This window comes from Phlebotomus argentipes, unplaced genomic scaffold (genome assembly GCF_947086385.1).
Source record: "Phlebotomus argentipes unplaced genomic scaffold, Phlebotomus argentipes genome assembly scaffold_18, whole genome shotgun sequence".
NCBI classification, from domain to species: Eukaryota; Metazoa; Arthropoda; class Insecta; order Diptera; family Psychodidae; genus Phlebotomus; species Phlebotomus argentipes.
In genome coordinates, this window is record NW_026776177.1 from 1,341,201 (window position 1) to 1,358,347 (window position 17,147).

At 43.2% G+C, this 17,147-nt stretch overlaps 4 protein-coding genes across 7 annotated transcripts in view; 2 read left to right on the forward strand and 2 right to left on the reverse strand.

Moving 5' to 3' along the window:
- Positions 1–8,132, forward strand: part of LOC132260895 (mediator of RNA polymerase II transcription subunit 13) — a 31,348-nt gene extending 23,216 nt beyond the window's left edge. For both annotated transcript variants that reach the window (XM_059759285.1, XM_059759286.1), the window contains 6 exons: positions 47–2,491; positions 2,557–3,006; positions 3,078–3,923; positions 3,988–4,129; positions 4,197–4,348; positions 4,411–8,132. In XM_059759285.1, the coding sequence (XP_059615268.1) occupies positions 47–2,491; positions 2,557–3,006; positions 3,078–3,923; positions 3,988–4,129; positions 4,197–4,348; positions 4,411–4,791 (4,416 nt within the window). In that variant the 3' untranslated portion in view covers positions 4,792–8,132. The remainder of the gene's footprint in view (positions 1–46; positions 2,492–2,556; positions 3,007–3,077; positions 3,924–3,987; positions 4,130–4,196; positions 4,349–4,410) is intronic.
- A 359-nt stretch (positions 8,133–8,491) lies between these two features.
- LOC132260363 (cysteine dioxygenase type 1) lies at positions 8,492–11,380 on the reverse strand. 3 transcript variants are annotated; one of them, XM_059758420.1, is made up of 4 exons: positions 10,844–11,380; positions 9,734–10,067; positions 8,946–9,250; positions 8,492–8,884 (listed from the first exon to the last, which is right to left on the reverse strand). In XM_059758420.1, the coding sequence occupies exons 2-4, from the start codon at positions 9,982–9,984 to the stop codon at positions 8,691–8,693; spliced, it is 750 nt and encodes a 249-aa protein (XP_059614403.1). In that variant the 5' UTR covers positions 9,985–10,067; positions 10,844–11,380; the 3' UTR covers positions 8,492–8,690. The 3 variants fall into 3 exon arrangements, with proteins under 3 accessions (XP_059614403.1, XP_059614405.1, XP_059614404.1); XM_059758422.1 differs by lacking the exon at positions 10,844–11,380 and adding an exon at positions 10,217–10,777; XM_059758421.1 differs by lacking the exon at positions 10,844–11,380 and adding an exon at positions 10,158–10,777.
- A 2,294-nt stretch (positions 11,381–13,674) lies between these two features.
- LOC132261264 (craniofacial development protein 1) lies at positions 13,675–15,469 on the reverse strand. The gene is made up of 2 exons (XM_059759989.1): positions 15,349–15,469; positions 13,675–15,248 (listed from the first exon to the last, which is right to left on the reverse strand). Exon 2 carries the CDS (start codon positions 15,236–15,238, stop codon positions 14,501–14,503), a length of 738 nt encoding a protein of 245 aa, XP_059615972.1. The 5' UTR covers positions 15,239–15,248; positions 15,349–15,469; the 3' UTR covers positions 13,675–14,500.
- Positions 15,470–15,584: 115 nt separating this feature from the next.
- LOC132261274 (transmembrane protein 170A) lies at positions 15,585–17,039 on the forward strand. Its single transcript, XM_059760000.1, has one exon. The coding sequence runs from the start codon at positions 15,892–15,894 to the stop codon at positions 16,309–16,311; it is 420 nt and encodes a 139-aa protein (XP_059615983.1). The 5' UTR covers positions 15,585–15,891; the 3' UTR covers positions 16,312–17,039.
- The last annotated feature ends 108 nt before the right edge of the window (positions 17,040–17,147 follow it).

The window sequence follows — 17,147 nt, forward strand, 5'->3', positions numbered from 1 at the left end:
TTCTTCATTGGGATTCAACACTAAAGTCTCTCTTTCCCTCTCACAGATACCCGTCAATGTTCACACCCCACCTGGCTCCAATAAGTCCACCAGTGGCATGGATGAGAAGCGATGCGTGAGCAATCCCAGCACCGGTGGCATCAGGCCGTATGGGAATGAGGAGTTATCGAAGATGTTTCCCACGCCGCCGAGTCTGGAGCATCATCCCAACTCCAGTCCGTGTGGCGGAGCTCTCTCAGATGTCCCCATGACAGACATACACAGTCCAAAGCTGAAGCTGGAGAACTACCCGAATCTGGGCAGCCCCGGCGATGAGCCCATCGAGGATTGGACGTATGTGTTCGTCCCGCCGAATATGACAAAGTTCGTGGGTTCCTCCAAATACTCCCCGCTGACGAATTTACCCAGTCAGTCGCTGATGCCGGTGTCACTGCCGTCGATGGCGATGTACAAGCCGTCCTGGTTGCAGCAACAATTGACAAGCAGCAGCAATAGCAGCAGCAACAGCAGCAACAGTGGCTCGGGTGGCACGACTAGTCTGCCGAGTGGGAGTGGAGATCGCGGTGGTGTGACGCAGGTGAAGCAGGAGCGCGTGGAACCGCCACTATCAACGCCAAACACACCGGCAATGCCAACACCGCCAAACCCCATGTCCCGACCGTCGCCTGTTGGCTTGATGGGCGGACCCATGGGCGGTGGACCGCCACCGCCGCCGCCGCCCAACATGATGACGCCAAATGTGATGATGCCGATGGGGATGAATATGATGGCGAACGGGAACTATGGTCAGGGACCGCCGATGCAGGGCCATCCCGGAGCGATGCTCAAGCCTGGCATGTCGCCCATCTCACCGGCAACTGGTCAGTTTCCCACTGTGGGCAGTCCCATGCATGGTTTGCAGCATCCATTCAGGCGGACACCAATTCCACCGCCGCCACCGTATGAACTGGCCATCGCCAGTCCTGCCACCTCCACCAGCAGCTATCTCAACAAGCAGTTCAACTCACAAGAGCCGGCGACGCCGTCAATGGGGCCTCGCGGGGCGCCCGAGGCGAATGCCCTCCTCGTGAATGTTCTCCTGTACGACACCCTCCTCAACATTTTTCGTGATCACAACTTCGATAGCTGTACAATTTGTGTGTGCAATGCGGGGAAGAAGTGCGTGGGGAACATCAGAGGATCGGACAGTGGAGTGTATCTGGCGCTGCCGGGAACCACCTTTGCCTCCATGACATCAGCACTGGGGAATAACAGCTTGTATGGTGGCGGAAACTTCGGTATTGACTCGCCGGCGGGCATGGGAAATGGTCAGAATGGATATTTTGATGAGGATCCCATCAAGTGCCAGTGTGGCTTCAGTGCAGTGATGAATAGACGACTGGCGCATCGCGCCGGGCTGTTCTATGAGGATGAAATGGAGATTACGGGCATGGCGGAGGATCCGAGTTGTCACAAGAAGCGCTCTCTGTTGACCATCATTCTGGGACAGGCGACTGGTGATGGATCGCCTGGCGGTGATGCGAAGGATGTGGTGGTGAAGCAGGAGAAGACGAGTGATGGTGGAAGTTCAAGCAACTGTGATAATATGCCGCTGGTACTGATGGATTTGCTCCGGGAACAGTGTGCAGTAGTACAAAGTTCATCCAATTCCATACAGCGTGCAATCAAGTGTTTCCGGGGACTTGTGGCGACGTCCACAGTGGCCAGCACATCCTCTAGTGTCACACTCAATGTGCTAGACTACACTGATGCTCAGGATGTGATCAGTTTGGCGCTGGAGCAGGGCAGAATAGCGTATGAGACGAACATCATTTGCAAGATGGAGATGGATAGTCACTACAATTCGAGATTGGCAATGGTGCCAGGACCGCCGGTGAAGAATGGTCTGAGTGTGCACAAGTGGCCGTACGTGAGGGCGAATGGACCGCGGAGTAATCAGGACATTGTGAGGATTATGAAGTCGATGCAGCCTCTGTTGCAGGATGCATTCCACAAAAAGTGCACCACTCGACTCTGGGATGCGCCGTACACTGTCCAGGGGCCGCTCACGTGGCGACAATTCCATCGATTGGCCGGCCGAGGGACGGGACAGTGTGAACCGCAGCCCATTCCGTCAGTTGTGGTGGGTCACGAGAAGGATTGGCTGTCCGTGGCGCCCTATGCCATTCACTACTGGGACAAGTTGCTCCTCGAGCCCTACTCTTATGCTCGTGATGTGGCATATGTTGTCATAACGCCGGACAATGATCATGTTGTGAATCGGGTGAAGACGTACTTCAAAGAGCTGAGCACGACGTACGAGATGTGCAAATTGGGACGCCATACGCCCATCAAGGGATGGGAAGGAGTGATGCGAGTGGGCAGGAATGTGAAGAATCTCTCAGCTCTGCCCGGATTGACACCAAATGCCACGAGCAATGACTCCATCGATGAGTGGTTCACGATGTTGGGTGACAGCAAGATAAGCGAATACCTCAAGTTTTATGCACAGGTAAGAGATTCACGCTTTAGGCGCTTAAAATGTATCAGAAATTCATGCTTTTATCCCACTTTCAGGCGTGTCAGGTGCAATTGGTGCCGTATCTCAACAAAGTCTCGACGGACAAGAGTCTCCTGGATCCACCGGAGAGTGCAAATTCAATTGGGAGCGGAAATCTCAACAAGGATCGCTCACTGCCCAGTCCAATGCCACCACCGAGCACGCCAGAGTCATCGCAGACATCCGACAAGGCGCCAAGTACACCAAAGTCTGACAATGATAGTGAAAATCAGCGAGAATCACTCAATACATCGAGTTCAACGCCCAACAGTCATTCTGATCCTTTGGGATCGTCTGAAGACGATGAGGTCAATCCTCCCTGTATTGTTGTGTACATCGTTGAGCCCTTCACATGTCTGTCAAACACATCGGATAAGCAAAGATTGGCTGTATTGGCACTCCTGCGCTGCTACTCAAACATCCTATCGTCTGTGCCGGAGGGAATCAGGAGTAATATTCAATTTCAGGTGAATATTTCTCATCAATCACAAATTTGACATGCTTTTAACCCATCCAAAATGTGTGTGTTGTTTTGCAGCTGATTTCACAAGAGAGCATCATGGAATTGGGCAGGAGTCGGGATCAGTTGCGTTTCAGTGATGAGATGCGCTGCCTGGCTCTGAGTGTCTTCTCACAATGTCGTCGCTTCCTCACGCACACGAGCAATGTGAAGAGCTTGACGGGCTTCGGAACAGCAGCTAATATGGAATTGTTCTTGAAGAACAAGGACGAGAAGAATCGCGAGCCTTACAAGTTGTACACGCCGCCGTACATTTTGGCGGCGCAGCATGAGAAGAGTGAGAATGCGGAACTCTTTGGCACGGCCAGTATTGAGCAGCAGTCTTCAGTGCTGTACTGCAGCTATTGCTTGTCAGAGGATCAGAGTTGGTTGTTGGCCGTGGCGACGGACGAACGGGGTGAATTGCTGGAGACGGTGACGATAAATATTGACATCCCGAACAGGAGTCGACGGAAGAAGGCGTCAGCCAGGCGATTGGGCTTGCAGAAGCTGATGGACTTCATTCTGGGTGTGATATCGCAGAGTGTTCAGCCGTGGCGACTGGTTGTGGGTCGAATTGGACGGATTGGGCATGGTGAACTGAAGGGGTGGAGTTGGCTGCTGAGTAAACAGAATCTCCTTAAGGCTTCCAAGCAGCTCAAAGACATCTGCAAACAGTGCTCTCTCATGTATCCTCATGCCGCACCCAGTATCCTCAGTGCATGCCTAATCACGCTAGAGCCAGACTCCACACTTCGCGTGATGCCCGATCAATTCACGCCGGATGAGCGCTTCAGTCAGATCTCAATGCAGAATCCCTTGTCGACACCTCAGGATGTCACATGTACGCATATCCTCGTCTTTCCCACCAGTGCCATTGCTCAGGTGAGTTTCATATTGAGATTTGTGGTAGTTTATCAGGGAAATAATTGATTTTTTCCACGCACAGTCATCACAAACCGCCTTCCAAGACATCCAGCACATCAATGACCTGGATGAGGAGTTCTTCCCGAGCCTGGACGATGGAGAGGGCATGGATGAGATGGATGCGACCATGAATGGGCTCGGGGACATTTTCGATCAATGGGACAGTGAGTTTGGCAATGATTTGTAATGTTGCAATTGGTGATTAATTTGCCTTCAATATTCTCCCTTTAGCCGAACCACAAATGCCGCCTGCAAGTCCTGAACGTGCCTCCAAGTTGGGGAGTCCTGGCGGAATGGAGGACAACAGGAGTCGCCAGAGTCCGGGTCCCAGCGGTGGGAATTGTCAATCGAGAAATGCTCACTCGTCGCAGGACACGGAAGAGGTGAGAATTGGGAGGATGAATGAGTGCACGCAGAAGTCTGCATTGTTGTGTCTGTTTTGCAGGTTGGCCAGTTGTTGCAGCAACCACTGGCGCTGGGCTACTTGGTCTCCACGGCGCCCACGGGCCGGATGCCGTCGTGGTTCTGGTCATCGTGTCCGCACATGGAGAATGTGTGTCCGGTGTTCCTCAAGACGGCCCTCCATCTGCACAGTCCGGCCATTCAGCAGAACACGGACGACTTGCTGCAGCAGAATCACTCCTCCGCCACGGATCATCCGCTGGATTCGCAGTTCACGGCAGATGTGCTGCGGCACGTGCTGGAGGGCTACAATGTGCTGTCGTGGCTGGCGATGGATGCCAACACGCGTGACAGGCTGTCGTGTCTGCCCATTCACGTGCAGGTTCTCATGCAGCTCTATCACATGACGGCGGCGCTCGCGTGAGCGGAGTTGGACGAAATACTCACAGGAAACTGACTTCCGTAGATTTTTAGGCTTGATATAAGAGAGAGAGACGCGAACGCTGATTGGTTTGAGTCTATCCGGAAGGAGAGAGTTGTACCAGAAAGAAATCCTGTAGAATATCATTTTAATTATATTGATTATATTGAATAGTTGATTTACATCCGCATAATGGCCTCCTCTTTGGATTATCTGTGATACTAGATACTAATATGTGAATGATGAGCGAAAGGGAAGAGAGAGAGAGAGAGAGAGGGAGTAAGAGAAGGGACGATAGTGAGAGAAAAGCATACAAGTAAATTATATAAAGAGACATAGAGATGAGAGTATATTAAACAATTGAGAAGAAAACACACGTTTCAAATGTATAATTCTTAAGAATTGTAGCTGAATATTTAAAAACAATATTGTATTTATATGCAATTTCAAAATGATTTTTCAAAATATTTTTTTTTAATTAGAAAATATATATATATATTTAATTTTTTTCTATATATACAGAAATGATAATTGTATAAAGAGCAGCATATAAAGGTAGTTAATTCTAATGATACTGAACGAAGGTCTTCTGTGGAAGAACACACAAAAAAGCAACATAAGAAATGTAAAGTTAAGTGGAAAAAAAGTCCTTAAGTTTGTCTCCCGTTTTGCCCATTTTTCAAAAAAAAACAGTGAGAAAGATGGTGAAATTGTAGGTAGAAGAAAGAAAGAAGTGTGAAAGGGAAGTAGAGAAGGTATTTTTTTAGTTAAAATTTTTTAATTTGCAAATAACAAAGGCGACTATAATTACTCAGAAAAAAGGAGAAGAAGATAAAGAGCGACACTAACATTTATTGTGAATAGCAGAAGAGATGTAAAAAAATTTATCTAAAGTTGATTTAGGTGACAAAATTTGCGTAAAAAATTGTTGGTATGAGAAATTTTTTGATTTAATCGAAATTATAATGATCAGAAGATGATCAAAATGTTTAAGCATGTTTCGGCAAGTTTTTCACACACACACACACACATCTTTGTAAATCTTAATCATTTTCCTTTTAATGCTTGTAGTGCAGAGAAAAAGAAAAAGTGCCCAAAGACTGACTTTGTGGCCTCTGAAGCCACACAGAAGAATATAGAGAAGATTTCTTTCACATAATCCACTCTCACATTTATAAAAAATAGGGAGGAAATGAAAATTGATTTCACAAAGAAGAGAAAATGCGGAATTTGAGGTGGAAAGAGAAAATATAACGTACGTAAAAGGTTTCAATGTGAACAAAGTTGTGTAATGTCTTAACATTTTTTTTTTAATTTTATAATTTGAACAAAGGTTTTCCATGAGAATTTTCTGTTTTTCTTTGTCTTTCTGTATTCCTGTTCTTTTCTGATTCTTGTCCTTTGCCGTGACGGTGAAATGGGGAAAAAAAAACTTAACTCAAAGTCAATATTTAATGAAGACAATTTAAAAAGAGCAAATTTTAATAAAATATAAATGATGATGAAGAAGAAAAAGTTAGCGATAAAACGGGGCCAAACTGAATGCGTGGGGCGAAAAAACTTCCATTCATTAACAAAAATGAAATTCTTCCTCTTTAATGAATTATTTTACTCTCATTTTCTATCACACTTATAATAAATAAAGAAAAAAATCTTCGCACTGTCCTCGAGCGCCCTGCGAATTTTTACATGACAAGATATGAATGTTTTTTGGAACCATTTTTATCAAAACCACTCCACAATTCGTGCGTGTGCGTGAAGAGAGAACATTTTATATCACCAGTGAAAATAAGGGTGGGGGAAGAAAGCGCAGTGGAGGAGGAAAAGTATTGGGAAAATTCTCTGTAAACAATGTTGAACAAAAAAAAAGTAAAGAAAAATAGAAGGAAAAATCAAATAAATTCTGGCAAAGTTGAGAGAGAGATTTTATTGGGCGGAGGCGAAGAGAGAAAGAAGCAACAAGAATAGTATAAATTGTGTATTAGAACAGAGTCACAAAAGTGTTTGTGACACTCAAGTAACTGATAAGCGGATGAAAAGTGGAGTAAGTCTAATAAAAGTGAAATTATTACAATTAAATGTAATGTTAAAACGAGAACAAAAACCAAATATTCACAAAAATCTGGACACAATATTAAATTATTAACTATTAAATTACTAATTGTAGCGTAAAGTGAAGTTTGTATAAAGTTGAGAGTGAGAAGAGAAGTAGAAAGAAGGGCGAGAGAGTGAGAAATTATTTGAAGAACACAAGAAGGAAGAAGAAATCAATTTATTAATTAATAACTAACAAAAAAAAGAAGATATGAATGTAAATTATTGAGGAAGAAAAAACAGCACATGATCACATTTAAAAAAAAATGGTAAAGAAGATATTTAAAGTTGAAAGGAGGAAAATCCGTAGTTTTCAGTCAATTTGTAGAGATTATATATTTATTGATTCCTCATCCGCGCCCTTCCTGACTAAGAAAAAGAAGAGAAGAAGCAAAAAACAGTGTTTCAAATGACGGCTCATTTTTGTGAGGTAAACAATTTGAGGAGGAAAGATTGAAAATCACTCATTATAAAAAGTAATTCATAAATTAAAGGTATAAACAATTGTAAAAGGGGGATTTAAGTGATTTATTTTTTAGGAAATAAAAGGAAAGCATCTAAATTAAATCTTGTACATAGTGAACATAATTTTAAATTAAATTATATTTAATTCAATGATGAAATTACAAAAAAAATATATTAACTTAACAAAATATTGTATTAATTATTGACAAAAAGAAGATGAAGAAGAGAGAAGAACCTACATTAATTATTGCTGTATTTAATGCGAAAGAGATGACGAATTCTTAAGGATTTATCTAAAAAAAAAAAACTCACTCCTAATTAATACACATTACACAAAGAGAGAAAACAAGCAGTAATTTTAATTTTAGTGATATAAAGTGAACATTTTGAAAGAAAAATGATGAAAAGTATATATTAAATGTAATTATTAAACTGAAACATGATTGATGGCAAGGGAGACGCGGTCATTGAGCAACAATACCAACTGTGTTGTCTGGAGTGACGTAATGTGGAAAGGAGACTGATATCCCATTTAATTTTCCTATTATCCTTCGCTCCTCACTTGACAAGAAAACCAACAAAATACAAACTTTGTAGTGTGTTTAGACGAGAAATGAAGGTTTATTCTCAAAGTTCATCCCGCACACGAACCCTTTCGGCTTAAATCACTCTGGACAAAGTGTAATTATATATTCGAGGAGAGACACAACACAAAATATTATTACGATGATTATTAATTATTATTATTGAACTTTATAGGAAGAGAGATGAAAGAGAGAGAGAGAGAGAGAGAAAAAGAGGAAATGTGAGAAGCGAGAAAGGAGTGAAAGTAAAGAAATTATACCTTAATAGGCCAAAATTAAAAACTGTAATATATTGCAAGGAAGAGAGTAACTGTAAATGTTAAGATTTCATTTTTAAAAACCCAATAAATGGAAATCTATACTTGAAAAAACATTCTTGGTTTGACTTGTTTGGCGCGTTTTTGTGCAACTAAGCGACATTGAGCGACCTCTGTGAAGAAATGATGAAATAGCACGAATCCCGCCGAAGAAAGCTGCAAAAGCTGCAAAGGTGAGTGCTCTCGGGGTTTTTGATCTTTTTTCCACCATTTCCATGGTGATTTTGCATGAAAAACCAGTGATAGATTGACGAAACTTTATTCCCATGTAACATAAGTACAGTTGTAATACCACTAAACACAGTAATTGCGGCAGGAGAGGCAACATGCTCTCTCCATTGTTCAAGAGATTAAAAGTAGTTTCTTAACATATTATAGCTTTATTCTTAACCAAATATATTGTGCTCCTTAGAAACTAAAATGGGGAATCAATTCTGCACTATTACTTCTTACAACACGAGTCTCCATTGCCCATGTTCTCGTCGTACTTGCTCCAGAAAGTCACGTTGCAGTTGGTGCGCTTTCCGGTGTTCTTATTGAAGACGGAACAACTGTTGAATGGCGGACAGTACAAATGCAGCGACACGGCGACATTTGAGCGGTTCGGATTCTCAACTCGATGCAGACCGAGAGTGTCTAGAAGGGTGATGGGGGGGATTAGGGCTGCTTTGGGGTGTTTTCATGGGTTCTTTCTTACCATTGATGTAGCAGACTCCGTTGAATTCCAGAGCCTTTCGCGAGAGCTCCTTCAGCTCCTCGCCCTTGCTGTAGCCGCTGCCGTTCTCATCCAGGATGCCAATGTCGGCGGTCACCTCCTCGTCCAGATCAAGCAGCTTCTGCTTGGGCCAGGCATATCGCACCTCCTGCAGCTCACCCATCAGCATCTTCATGAAGCAGTGCGAGTCGGCATGATCGTGAATCGCCGATCCGTGTCCTTCGCCCCAGCACAGGATCATGAGATTGAACTTGCCATTGCCCGAGTCCACCAGGTTGCGTGTGTACCTACAGAGAGAGGACAACCCAATTTACTTTCTTGCCGCCACTCGAGAGCCACTCAACAATCAATCTTCCTCCCTCATTGCCCCTCAAGATAATTGCAAGGCAATCTATCGACGCCACTCCACAATGATGATAGAGTCTTTCCTAATGGCAGAAAATTAAGTGGTTCACGCGCGCTGTTATCATCGGGCTGTGTGAGAGATGTGTATGAAAACAGCCTCAAGAGAGTGCGAAATCTTCCGCATTTTCCACGGTGAAATCTCCTTAAGAGAGCATTTATAATTATTTGATTGCGCAGAGTGGCACTTTTGCAAGAAAATCACTCCTGCCAAAGCTTCCTGGTGTGCATTTTGTGATGCACACAATCGCCAGTGAACTCTGTAACGGAGCCCAGAGATAGCGGAGAAAGATCCAAATTTGCTGATCTCACTTTGTCAATTCCCAAGAGGCACGAAGAATGAATTGGGGGGAATAAAAGACACTCACCTGAATCTGTCGAATGAGGTGAACTTGATCCAGTCCACGGGATTGGAGTTGTAGCTCAGCAACAGGTGGTTCACGTACTCAATATTCACGCTGTCCTTCTCGAACACGCGATGCAGTTCTGTGATGAGATCCGCCAGGGAGTCAACGCCGCGGGCATTCTTCAGCGGTCTCTCGATTCCCCGGAAAGTCTTTGTCAGCTCCCTCAGCCTCCGCTCGCGATTGATGTTGTTCAGCTCGGCCAGAGTGGACATGATTGCCAGTCACTTTGTTGATCACACTTGTTGTCCGTCCAACGGGAGAAGGCACAATGAAGAGGGCTTGTGTGTGGCTTGAACTGTAGAAATTCCCAAAATATTGTGATGATGAGTGAGGGAGAGAAAAACGCAGCTCAGAAAGCTTTTCTGAGATGAAAATAAATACACACGCTGCGATGATTCGGATGGGGTGAAAGATCAGGCAAATTAATTCAGCAACAATTATCACCTCTGGGCCGATGGGGCGCTCTGTGTGCCTGGGGGGGCAGCGCGGTGGGGAGATTCGGTAGGAAGTGACCTCTCTGGGGAGATCCAGTCGTCTTGTGGATGCCAAGAGATCACTTTTGGGGTGATTAGTCGTGACTTCTGGGGGCTTGTTGGCACTTGTTGCCGCAGCAACACTCAGACTTTATTGCGACTCAATTGGAAGGGGAGATTAGGGGGTATTTTGCCTGTTTTTTCATCTCTGAATGATGGCAAAGTGGGGAAAACCTTTCCTCCCTTTTGCCACACATTGGCTACTGCTTTGCTGCTGCTGGAGGAACTCCAAAGGTTATCTGGGATGAGTTTGGGACTCTCTGACGCATACAAGTGAAAAAATTTCCACACAAATTGTACACTCTGTCATACTTAGAAACAAGATCTCATGAAATATCGATCATGTTTTGCGGTATTATTGCTGAATTACTTGTAAACATGGCAAATCAGAAAAGGTTTTTCTCAACTCTATCATTTCTCCGGCGATGAAAGGATGAAAAATTGAGATTTCAGAGGGGAAAAGGTCGTGTGTGATGTTGTTTATGATCAAATTGATTGCACGTTGTTTGTGAGGAGAGACTGAATAATTAGCACTTACCTTTCTTCACCAGCTTTGAGGTCACTTTCAAGTGGTTAATCTTTCTCCGCAAACACGCACTTTTATAATATATTTTACTTTCTTTTTTATCTATGCTCTTTCTTCTCGCACACAAAACACACACTCTCCGGATGATCAGCGGATCACAAAAGGCTTTTTAGAGAATTTCTTGAGAGTATTTTTTCGCACAAGCAGCAAATATTGGCAGGAGAGTTCCCAATCACTCGATTCGAGGTATGAAATTAAACTGCCACTAAAGGCAGAAATTGCCAAGATTGGAACTTTCGTCTCACCCTCTCGCTCGCACACTGTGCGTCCGTCTCGCTTGCTCGTGTCGTGACGATTTGCAAAGAGTGTATTTCAGTTGACTGAGAGACGATGGACGGGCAGATCTTCGTGTGGCTCCTCAAGTACTATCACCACTTCCATCCCTTTCTCTCTCTCACTCGTGCTCTTATCACTCTCAACTGCAGGGAGGCACGATTTATTCCTCTCCAACTCCTCCTGTGCAGCCAAAGACGATCGCTATCGAAATGTATGCTTCTTGCATATTCTGTTGAAGGGGGAAAAAAAGAATGTTAATTGGAAGAGTTTTCTTCTTTTTCTTCCTTTCCGCCGCGCGATCCAGTTTTGAGATTGCGCGCGCACTCTTGAGAAGAATTCCAGATTGTTAATGCACGCTTTTTTCCCCTTCTCTTCCGCTGATTATCTTATGCGATGTTGCTGATGTTCTTGAACCTAGTTTGACTGCATTAATGCATCAAGTGACCAAATTTGGCTTCTTTCAACATATATTGATGGCTTCCTTCTTCATCGCATTGATTTGCGCGACTGGAAAAACAGAGATTTAGCATTATCTCGTCTTTGAGGAATTGTCAAGGGGGAGATAATATAGTCAGAAGTAGTGTACAGTTCAGCGGAAGTCTTGAGATGTGGAAGTGTGCCAAAATCTACAATATTTCTTTCTTGAGTGCTTCTTTGTTACTTTTCCTCTCGGTTTTTACGGAGAAACAATCATAGTAATTATTTTGATTATTTTCCTAAGTTATGTGACGAATTAGGGTTAGTTGTTATGAGCAATTTGCTATTTAAGCAGATTTATTCTTATGTTCAAGTCGGAATGATCATTAGTCATTTGCAAAATATGAAACATGTAATAAATATTGCTATTTTGAGCTTTTGATGCCATAAAATACTGTAAATTGTGTTAAAGTGCAACATAACCTCAAAAAGAGTTGAAAAATGTTGATTTTGATAACTTTCTGCACGATTTTACTCTTTATGAGTAATTTTACGTTCATTAATAAGACATAAGAGATGATATTGCGATCTAGAAACCTTCAAAGTGGAACCTTGAAAGATCGTTTTGTGCTATTTTTAGGTTATGGTCAGAAGAGATGATCAGAAAGAGTAAATTTAAGTAAATTCTTACAGAAATATTGGATGGAAACTTAAAAGATTGATTATTTTTTGAAATTATTGGAAGTGTGACCCAGATTTGGAGTGTTCAGAAGTGGTGTACAGATTTAGGGCATATTATCTCCCCCTTGAGAATTGTAAGCAATAAAATTTTGTGAGTTACAGCGATAAAACGGCACAATTAGTCAGCATTTCTCAAAGACATTCTTAACCTTTTTTGTGCGTGTGCGACTTCTGAAAACTCGTGATTTTTCATTCACGCATTATCGAGAGCGCGACTGTTTTTGTTGTTCAGATCAGTTTGATGCTCTTCAACCCAATTTTTCGCTAATATGTGTTTTAGAAAATATTTATGATCCATCCTTATCACACGTGCGCATCAGAATTGCGTTAAATCTACGCACTTTTATTTTTGCTTTTTCACACATTTTTGCAACTATTCGTCATGTTTTGATAACATGTCGATTGAGATATTTTTGTTAGGACAAAAAGGAATAGAAATCAGGAGATTATCCCTCATATCAATCACATTCTCAGCACTCGAGAGGCTTTTCAGTCTGTCATTGATGTTTTGTAGAATGCACAGAGCAATTTTGTTGCAAAATAATCTATAATTGGCACATTTTTTCCCATTGTAATTATCGATGGGGGAAAAACAAGTCAGACCAGCAAATTTCCTCCGCCTGTCGTTAAGGTGACTTCACTTTGTGGCGAGTGAAAATGACCGGCAACGATAGATTTCATATCACTAACGTTCATAGGTTGATTTCCCATTGATACGCGACGAGCCTCTCGACAAGTGTTTTAACATCAAGTTCCAGTGTGAAAATTTCCCAACTTTTCCACCGTGTCGCGAACGCTTGGCTGCGGTGTGTGAACAAAGTGGGTTGTTTTGAAGCTTCGCAGAGCGACATAAATCTAATTTAATCACACTCCTTGTCACTGTTGTTTACCATTAAACCAGTAATGCCAGCAAAATAGCAGCAAATCACAAGACAAATCAATCACTTTGGTGTATTCATTCATCTCTGGGGGCCTCCAATCTTGGGTGTTGATCGCAGATTTGCAGCGAGATAAATCGAGTTCGGGTCACCGGACTCGAGTTGATCTGTACTTGATCTGGAGCTTTTTGCAACATTTTACTAATGATCATATTTATTCATTTTCTGCGTCACTGTGATGACGACTTTTTGATAACAACACTTGATTGGAACAAGTGTGCCCAAAATATTATCACACATTCTCAGTGTGTTTTTTTCTCCAGAAAAACCATGAGATTTTCCAATTTTTAGCCATGTTTTATAAACAATTTCGAAGGGAATCTCAACATTTCTTCCCCCTTTTTTAGATTTCTAATCTTTTGGGAAAATCCCACAAGTGACTAAAGCATCTAAAGCTGTGCTTAAATTCCACTCTCTTGCTGTGAAGCATCTTCTGATAATCGCTCTATAAATATTGCATCGTGAAGCGTGTGAAAATTGTCAATTTTCTCAGAATCTGTCTTCTGAATCTTCAATTTTTATGGCGTATTTGTGGTATTTGCTCACTTATGGAACCATCTTTTGCTCTCTATCTCAAACAAAGCTCTCTTGCAACATATGTAGTAATAATAGAAGCTTATAAAAGCAACACGTGAAGGGTGTGACATTCATTTTCGGGGAATTTTGTATTTTTGAATGTTAAATTTTATTGTGTTTTTGCGGTATTTGTACAGTTAAATTCCTTTTTATTCTTCTATACAACATAGCAATGACTCTGTGGATTGTAAAAATACGTGTAGCATTGTAAAAGGTATTTTTGTTGAATATCAGTTGATTTTCGTACATTTATTTCCGCTTCTGATATCGGATTTGTTGATTAGCAAGTGTCATTCTAATCATAATTTTTCTGTTCTTTGCTATTTCACCTCTCAACTCAACGAATATACGGCGGAAATTCCGAAAAACACAAATATTTTCCTCACTAGAGTACTTTATTACTCAATTGTAGTTATAATATAGTCATGTCTGATATTGAGTCACTGCTTTTGCGTCGCTCAATTCACATTTTCATTCATTAATAAAATATTTTCGCTTGAGGGGCAAATTAATCTCCACGTGCGATACATTTTTGATAGACGCACAAGACTTCTCGCGAAGGGTGAAAGTGCAGGCGACTCACATCTTATCGTGATATCATTTGAGACGTTTTTATTGAGTATATTTTTCTCAATTTCTGATGTGGATTTACGTGATAGAATTATCTAGAGCTGCGCTTTTTCTGCCTCATGTCGCGCTCCAAGTCAAATTGGCGATAGTCCGTGCGCTCCAGGAAGTCCTGCCGCTCCAAGTAGCCATCCTTGCCCTTGTTGAATGTGGCCAACTCCTCGTTGATGCCTTCGGTGTTTTTGAAGCGATCCCAGTCCAGCTTCGACTTCTCTAGCGTGCCCATCTTGGGCTTCTTCCCAATGGAGCCCAGAATGGACGAGAGTCCTCCACTGCTGCGACTTGGACGCGCTGTGGCAGCCGGTGGAGGTCTCTTGGTGGCCTTCTGGGCACTATCTACTGGAACTTTAACTTCCTCTCCTGCGAAATTGAATACTTTCTCGACTGGCGGTAACTTCTCAGCTTTCTGGGGTGTTTCTCTGACGGATTGTGGGCTTTCTTCCACTCTCTTAGCCACTTTTGCCTCTTTCGGTGCATCTTCTCTCCGCGGTGGTGGATCCACGTCGCTCAGGAAGTCTGCCCAGAGTGCATCAGCGTGTTTCTTCTCTTGCTCATCCGTCACGGTTTCCTCGACTCTGTCAGGTGTTCCATTGTCTTTCTTTCGTCGCTTCTTGTGTGGCTTTTGGCTCTTCTTCCCTCTCGATTCACCATCTGAGCTGTCAGTGGCGTCATCGGAGTCCTCCTCACTGCCCGGACATGCCTCCCCGCGCTCAGGCTTGTAGTCTTCATCGTCACTGCCATCGGAAGTGTCGGGCTCCTCAACCTTGGACATTGTTGATTTCCTAGTGGAAATTCACAACATTGCTGACTCACATTTTGGCTCGCGATGTGAGAAAAAGCTCAATGTTTGCGTGCATTGTGATTCCGTGGGAGTTGACTTACCGAATACTGATGCGATGGGCAGAGTTTTCACGGGAAAAGTGGTGAAAATCAATATTTTCCGGCTTCACAAGAAAGCGTGATTTTTGACGTTCACACTGACAGCATAAAAATCATATGTTGCCTTCTGTTACCCGTTCGCAGAGGGCGCCGCCGCCGTGGTATTGTCATGTGGCAACCCCACTGTTTTGGGAAATGTCAAGTGTGAAGAAAATATTTTGTGTTTTATCGTCCCTGTGATTTCTCATTGCGCCCCCCGAAAATCATGGAACAAGTGGTCAGTTGTGATGTGTACTGAGCTAAGGGATAACTGTGGCGTGTGGTGCGGCGTTTGAAGGGACACAGGAGATGGTGTGGTGAAAAGGAGACACACTTCAAGGATTTCAAACTTGTGCTGTCCGCAAGTTATTGATTTGTCAACACGCATCGAGATTTTCCAGGGGGAGAGCAGCAGCAGCAGGAGGAGGTCAACAGCGTCCGGGAGACATGAGGTGGACTGCCGACAGCCAGACAGACACAATATAAGAGGTGCTGCGGGGACCTTCGATGTTTGAGCAGAGAACAGCAAGACAAGTGATGATCAGCAACGACCAATCCGACACCTTTGACTCCATTCAAGATGTGATAGGGTTCACGCAGAACAACTCCCTGCACACATTCCGGGAGATGTGGTATCACATCTTCCTGTGGGCGCTCTTCTCCTCCATATTCGTCCACACGATAGCCGCCCTGGTGGCCTTTGTCACGCTGCGGAAGCACAAGTTCGGGCGCTTCTTCTCCATCCTCATCCTCATCATGGGCGTGGTGTCGCCGGCCACCAGCGGCGTGATCAGTTCGGCGGCCATCGCCTTCGTCCATCGGGCGTCCAGCCTCCAGATGAGTCCAATTTACGCCATGATCTGGGGTGTTGGCCAGACACTCCTCTCCGCCTGCATTGGCTTCACACGGATCCTCGCCACGCTGTAGGAGTCGCAAGTTCTCGCCTCCTGTGCGCATTCGTCCCTCTGGACTGTTGAGAGAGACTCTGTCTGCATACTTTTACTGTGCGTGTGTGATTTTTTGGCTCTGCATCTGGAACAGAGCGCTCCTCTTCACTATACAATGATGTAATTTTCCAGTTTTTCACTATATAGAGGCATGTTGATACCATTAATACACATAACATTATATACCAATTCAGAAAAGAAAAGCTCACACAAGTGGCAAAGTGGAAAAGTGCGTTTGCCAGTTCAAAAAAATCATTTTTCTTTCAATAAGAGGATAAAAGAAAAACAACTGTTCACAATCATATCAAAAAACTGTCTTTTCACAAGTCCTGCAAGGACGAGTGAAAGGCGCGAAAAGAAATGGGAAAAGTTGTAAAGGAGTATTTTTTATAAATTGTAGATTGCAGTGAAACTGTAGTTGTGAAGATCTTTGACTACAATTTTCTCTCACTTTACTGATTGTATTCTATTATAGGTCTCTTGTACAATTATATACGATTTATTGATAGTTACTATATTGATGGGACGAATGGGAGGCGAAAATGTGCAGAAGGAGATTTAAGGAGGAGAAGGAGGAAAATGAGAGAAAGCGAGGACGATTGTTCTGTAGAAATTACACTTTTATTTGTTGATGACAATGTTGGTGGGCATATAGCGTAAATAAACAAATATCTAAGTAGATAGTGAGCTAGAAGGTATCTTTAAGTGTACATTATGTAAATAAAGATTTGAGGAAAATTGCTACAGTCGCCGAATTTAAATCACACCCTCGTTGAGAAGCATGTCAAATGCCGCTGCGCATCAGTGTTGAGTGTT